A 6251-nucleotide genomic window follows, 5' to 3' on the forward strand; every position below is an offset into this window, starting at 1 on the left:
TTAACGTTGGATTGGGAATAGGGCTGTTATCAGCTCAGTAAGCAATTCCTATGTACATTTCACTTTTTTTGCTTCTCCTGTAAAATTTTAAATTTTTTCAAATAAGGTCTTCAGAATTGATGGTAAGATATTTAATTAAATTAAATTTTAGAAATATTTAGTGTATTGAAAATGTATGGATATAAAAATATTGACATACCTAGTTTCTTTTTTTGCGCAGTTTCTGTTATAACCAGTGGATTGCTTAATTGAGAGTTATTTCAGTGAAAAAATTCTATTGGCTGTTAATGCAAAACAAAACAAGTCTTCAAGCATTTTATCTTTGATTTTTTTTTTTTTGATGAATTCTTAAAATAAACAATTGTTTTTTTTTTTTAATCTAAACAACGCACAGTCGTACTTAGTAAAACTAAAGATCTTAATGTACATAGTTTGCTTTCTTTCTTTAGTATGTATAGAAAAAAATCTTCTACGTTTTTATGCTTACATTTACAGTTCAGAACTAAGTATGTGTGTATATACGCTTTTTTGTTTGTATATGTACAATAATTAAATAAATCTACATACTTTTTCGTGAAGTTTTTGAACACATAGTAGGAATATTAAAAAAATGAATTTTCATTATTTTTGAAAAAGAAAACATTGTGAGCACAAAATGCCTATTCAGGAAGAACGACTTGTACATATGAAAAGCAATGAGCAATGACAAATATATTCCCTGCAAACCATTTTTTCAGAGTATTCTGTATTGTAAAGAAATTTTAAAGAATTCGTTAAGATTTAATTCGATTTTTTGACGAATTTTCTAAAATTAACTAAATTACGCACACTTCCATTCTTTTACTACAGAAATGAGATACTCCTAACGATTTCCTTAAGATTTCGGGAACTTTGGTTTGCAGGGTTCATACATATGTATAGTATATATATCTATATATTATATACCACAAAAAATTTTCAGCTGACTTAAGCTAACAGCCATTACATATTATTTTTTAAGTATTCCTGTATACATATGCATTCATGTAAATCTAATTTCATACTTGTCGGCTTGGCCAAATAACTACAAATGTACGTAACATAAAACCTTATTCGTAGCGGAATTGAGTTACACAAAACTGTATTGGTTGTCGACGGCGCGTGCGCCCATTTCATTTGCATTCAAGTCGCTTATGCTAGCCACGCCAGTGCCGCTGTAGTGTAGGTTCTGCAAATAAAAAAAATAATAATATTGAAATTAGAAATACATATTTAGAAAATGGTAATAGCTTTTTAAAAAAGAACACACTGAATATTTAATTTTTGCATTTTGTAAATTTGTATAATGCATCCACCGAATATTCTCCACTTTGATAAAATAAAAATGCATTGTTCGCTTGTAAAACGCTTCATATTGTCAAACGGCTGAGCGTTACTTTAAAAACCGTGAGTTGTATAACGAGTTAATATGCAAAAAATTACTTATTGCAGCGTAATTTTTATTTTTTATTTTTTTCAAATTTGAAACAAGTTTTGGGGAATGACAGTTCTTGTACAGAAATAAATATAAGTTGCTCCACTACACATAGACCCGACTGTCGGTGGCCTACGAGTTATGCATACAGCTCGGCTCAGTTTCATATCCACATAGCATGAAAAACTCTTACCTGAGATTGTAGTGAAATTGTTGATGCGCGTAATTGTTGGGTATTTTGTTGCAATTGTTGTTGTTGTTGCTGCAGCTGCTGCGGCTGATAATGCTGATGTGAATGTGCCGCCTGCTGTTGCTGCTGTTGTTGTTGCGTTTGTTGTAGGAACGGTAACTCAATTTCGCAGGATTTTAGGCGTACACTCATGTTCATTGTGATTATTTGCTGCGGCTACTCTCCGCCCATAATGTGGCAAAAGCAAAGTGGCATGGAAGAATAGGAAGAAAAGAAAAGACATGGCACTTTGATTTGGAATACGTGACACGAACACATTGCGTGCGACTGGTGTTAGTATTGTTTGGTTTTGTTGTGGAAAGCTGATGATTCAGATCCATGCAACTAAACGTAAGAAGGATTTTGAATACAAAACATATGTAGTTATAAACTATACTTTTGCATATGGAAAATAGTATCTATTAACAAAAAAAAAAAAATTGTGCCAATTATGGTGTAAAATAGATAAAATACTAAACAAAAAACAATAAGGAAACGTTACTTATCATTACTAAACTTAAAACTAAAGCTACCATCAAATTCGTAAGTTTTTTCTTCTCAAATATTCAACTCAAATTATAGGTCTGTATTTAAGTTCATATCTATTACACTGTTAGACACTATTAAATTAGTTGCAAATTTAATGGTGTTCTGTTGAATGTTATTATCAACATAAATAAAGAACGTTGAAATATACAAACGCAAATACGAAAACGTCAAATAAAAATCATCACTGACACTGAATGGACTCCAAAATTTAGGCTATCTCACATGTCTCGGCGATGGATGCTGTTGCTGTTGTTGTTGTTGATGATGAGGATGATGCCCACCGTTTATTTCAGCGCTGCTAACATCGTTTGTACCGCTGCATGATGTGCCCTGATTGTGCACCCACTCGGTTAGTGTCACATCAGAGGTGCCGCCCGACTCTAATGGTATAGGATTGTGCCGGAAGTGCTCGAGCATCTCCTGTATAGAGGGGAACCATAAGTGTTGCACCCGACATTGGCCCTTCTCCGACAAAGTCATGCGCAAGTGCTTTGCTCGTCCTTGAAAGTTAAATGTGAGCACGAATTCGCCCTTGCGCGTTTCACTTTGTCGCACCAAAAAGAAACCATGTCCCGCCGCTTCAGAGTGTAATACCATACGCGCCGCTTCCGAGCGTGGGAGTGTACCATGAAACCATGGATACTGTCGCATTTCATTTGTCAGATCTGCTACATTTATATCAATTTCGTTTTCACATTCTGCTTCGAAATTACTCGATGCTGAAAGACGTTGTTCGCCACGCCGAGGTGGTATATCCGGTATACTTTCCAGCGCATTAGCATCACCGCTTGCAGCCGCTGAAGCACTCACACCCGCAGCATTAACGGTAGCAAGTGCATTATCCGACAGAGAACTGCTAGGACCGACATTACCGTTTGAGCCTAGTCCGCTTGATTGGTGATATTGAGGATTATGCACAGCGTTGACCCCGCTACCGACGGCAGCACCACCACCACTTCGATTAGCACTGGCATCTGTTGAGGTCAAATTGCCACTCGGGCTCATGGCCATCGAAGTTGTTGCTGAAATTCCACCCATTATACCGCCTACACTACCACTTCCAGTAACCAATGCATCAGCAGATTCTAAGGGCAATTGCTGTGTTGGCGGCGTACGCATGCAGTAGCGTATAGTAGCCAACCAGCTGCGCATTTCGTCAGCACTCTCTGCCTCAATAACATATTCCATATTATTATCGGCTTTTAGTACAAAGGTATTTTCACGATCGGGCATCTCTAGTGCCGTAGTTTCTCGTGCTTCCGATATTAAAAAGCAAAATACGCCGCTGCGTGGCTAAAAATAAGAAAACAATGTTGTTGTGAAATGCTTTCATTTGTTTTTCATTATGCATCGTTATACAACCTTTGTAGCTTTAGGCGGTGTATAGAACTCCAGCATGTAACCGCCGACGGCTTTGACCAAAGCAAGCCGACATTTTTCCCATTTTTGTGTACCCGTCGGCTGATCTAAACTTTCGGGCGTCAAATTATAGACGTAACCTTCCTTTCGGCATTCTACAATTATTTTCGAGATCTTGGTCTTGCTATGCTTGCTGCCATCTAAATCTTCAGAGTTTTTATGAAATAGTGTCTGCAAGAATAAGAAATTCTAAAATTAAAACACTTAACATGAACTGTTCTAACGTAAGACATAATTTTTGTGAGCTTTTTTGCTAGTTTCGGTCAAGTTGTTGCTCACCTTGCCCTTGCGCAGTCCCTTGAATGAAAGCCGTCGAAAAAACGCTTTGTGAAATATTTTCGGTGATTCTTCAGCTGCGCTACCGCTCTCCTCCAATGAATTACCATTACCAGTCTGTAATAATTATTATTTTATAGTAAAAATATACACATAAAAATCAATGACTCAAGCGTGTACCCATAGATTGTTGCGCCTCAGGCAGAATTCCGTTTCGAAATGATCCACGAACACTTCGGCGAACTTTTGCCCAAAACAACGGTATGAAATACTACGCGCCTCTTCGGGTGGAAGATTCCCATTTATGTAACCAATACAGGCTTTGGCAAAGTCCGCAGCAGCCACACGAGAATGTCGTTCGCAAAACTCCTCCCAGCTAGTGCCATAGGCATACGACGCACCACTAGCGGCACTCATGTTTGGTATGAGATCACCACCAACTGCGCCCCCACTGCTTCCGCCGCCACCGCTACTTCCACTAGCAGGACCTATGTAACCACCAGCGGTAAATGTATTTGTTGTACTATTACCGCCCATCAAATTTATGAATAGTGTCAATATTCTTTTTATGCTATATCGTTTTCGACGATACCTTTTCTTGAATTCAGTCTAATTTATACCCTAGAATTAAAAAAAAGTTTAGTTAAAGTGGTGTAGCTAGGCTATTGAGCGCCTGCGGCCAATTAAGGACATGATATTTCAATAGTCAAAATTAGTCGAAATTTTCCTAAAAGCTTTAATCATAAAGTTTGAAACTTGTGCTTAAATTGTTTTTTTTTTTCAGTGTAAACTATTTAAAAAAAAAAAGATTTTTTTTATTAATTTACAAAATTAAGAAAGTAAGGTTTTCGGGACCACAAGTGTATTTTATCTCTAACTGTTTCTATTCAGTGATACGTTTCTACTCCGATTTATGGCGTGCGCCTTGATGATGTCCGCAAAGGGGAGGGACCTACAGTTTTACGCCGACTCCGAAAGGCGTTTGTATTTTTATGAGAAGCTGTTTTTCATGGCAGAAATACACTCGGAGGTTTGCCATTGCCTGCAGAGGAGCGAGCGCTATTAGAAAAAAAAAAACCTTTTTTTGTTTTAATTTTTTTTTATTTTTTGATTTTGGTTTGAATCGGGCTTGAAACCAGACCCTGTGGAATGGAAGCGCGCACTGCTAAACACTAAACCACAGCGGCCGCAGAAAATGTGATAGCCCCAAAAGAATACATACATATGTATGCACACACATGTTGTAACACGGTGTTAATTCATTAAATATTTGCTGCGTATAAAATTATGACTTGCATTTGAATGCCTGTAGTAAGAAAGTAACTTTTGAATGGAGGAAGTGAGTGACGCAAAACGGCGCATATTTGGTTGTGATATACATATGTACATATCGGCCATTTACTTCAATAGTGCCATAATCCAAAAATACAAATATTCAGCTAAGTATGCAGAAATTACCGCTACCTCTTCTTCTATGTTGTGTAAAAATTTCATAGCTGTATCTCACTAGAATAAAATATGCATTAATTTTTACTATGTGAATATATGCGGCATTGTTTTCATATCGACACCAAATTTAGTGTTGCACTTTCGATTTGCTTAAAATTTTTTTATGGGTTCTATACATGAAATAAGCTAACACATATTCGAGGGCCTTTTTTCGGATATATGATCTTTCAAAGTTGGGATTTTTTCGTGATTCTGACTGATTATGTACTTTCTCCAAATCGTTATATCTCGGGTTCTGCTCATCGTAGAGACTTCACTTTAACGTCGTTTTAAAGCTAAAGAAACGGGCTTAACATTTATATATATAAGATTGTCATGATTGTCCTAAAGCTAACTTATTTGACCATTTTGAAGTAAATTTTAATAGTGAAAACCAGTAAATTAGGGATTTAGAATTACACTCGTAATCCTTATTTGATTCTCTATAAAAAACATGGGTAAAAAATTGGCGTTTTAAGAACTATTTTTAAAACACGAGGGTCTTCCCTTAAATTCGTAAACCTCGTAAATTTACGAGGCAAATTTAACGCGCAAACCACCTCGTAAACTTCAGTGTTGCCGAGTGGGCCAAAATTTGTATACTAAAATGTATGATAGCATAATCAAAATAAATGAAAAAATAATACGCGAATAAAATGAATGAATTTCATCAACTAACTGTATTGACTTAGGCTTTCTGCTGATTTTCGGCATTTTTAATTGTATCTTAGCCAAGAGTGATAGATACAAGATGGCGGGATGTTATGGAAAATACTACGAAACAAAAATTTGCCTCAAAAAATCCTGGTTTCTAGGGGTTTGTCGCCTTAAAGAAAA

General features: G+C 36.5%; 1 protein-coding gene across 14 annotated transcripts in view; it reads right to left on the reverse strand.

Annotated features, from left to right (window-relative positions):
* Positions 1-946: 946 nt before the first annotated feature.
* Positions 947-6251, reverse strand: part of LOC118740511 (SH2B adapter protein 1) — a 35484-nt gene continuing 30179 nt past the window's right edge. For 5 of the 14 annotated variants that reach the window (XM_036472100.1, XM_036472076.1, XM_036472083.1 and 2 more), the window contains 6 exons: positions 4107-4547; positions 3930-4043; positions 3594-3839; positions 2454-3524; positions 1647-1859; positions 947-1207 (listed from right to left, as the gene is read on the reverse strand). In XM_036472100.1, coding sequence (XP_036327993.1) covers positions 1109-1207; positions 1647-1859; positions 2454-3524; positions 3594-3839; positions 3930-4043; positions 4107-4463 — 2100 coding nt within the window. In that variant the 5' untranslated portion in view covers positions 4464-4547 and the 3' untranslated portion in view covers positions 947-1108. Of the gene's footprint in view, positions 1208-1646; positions 2028-2420; positions 3525-3593; positions 3840-3929; positions 4044-4106; positions 4548-6251 lie in introns of those variants that run through there. The other 9 variants (XM_036472132.1, XM_036472122.1, XM_036472125.1 and 6 more) reach the window with 6 other exon arrangements.

Source organism: Rhagoletis pomonella, unplaced genomic scaffold, assembly GCF_013731165.1.
Source record: "Rhagoletis pomonella isolate Grant_MI unplaced genomic scaffold, Rhpom_1.0 Rhpom_scaffold_00001, whole genome shotgun sequence".
Lineage (NCBI taxonomy): Eukaryota > Metazoa > Arthropoda > Insecta > Diptera > Tephritidae > Rhagoletis > Rhagoletis pomonella.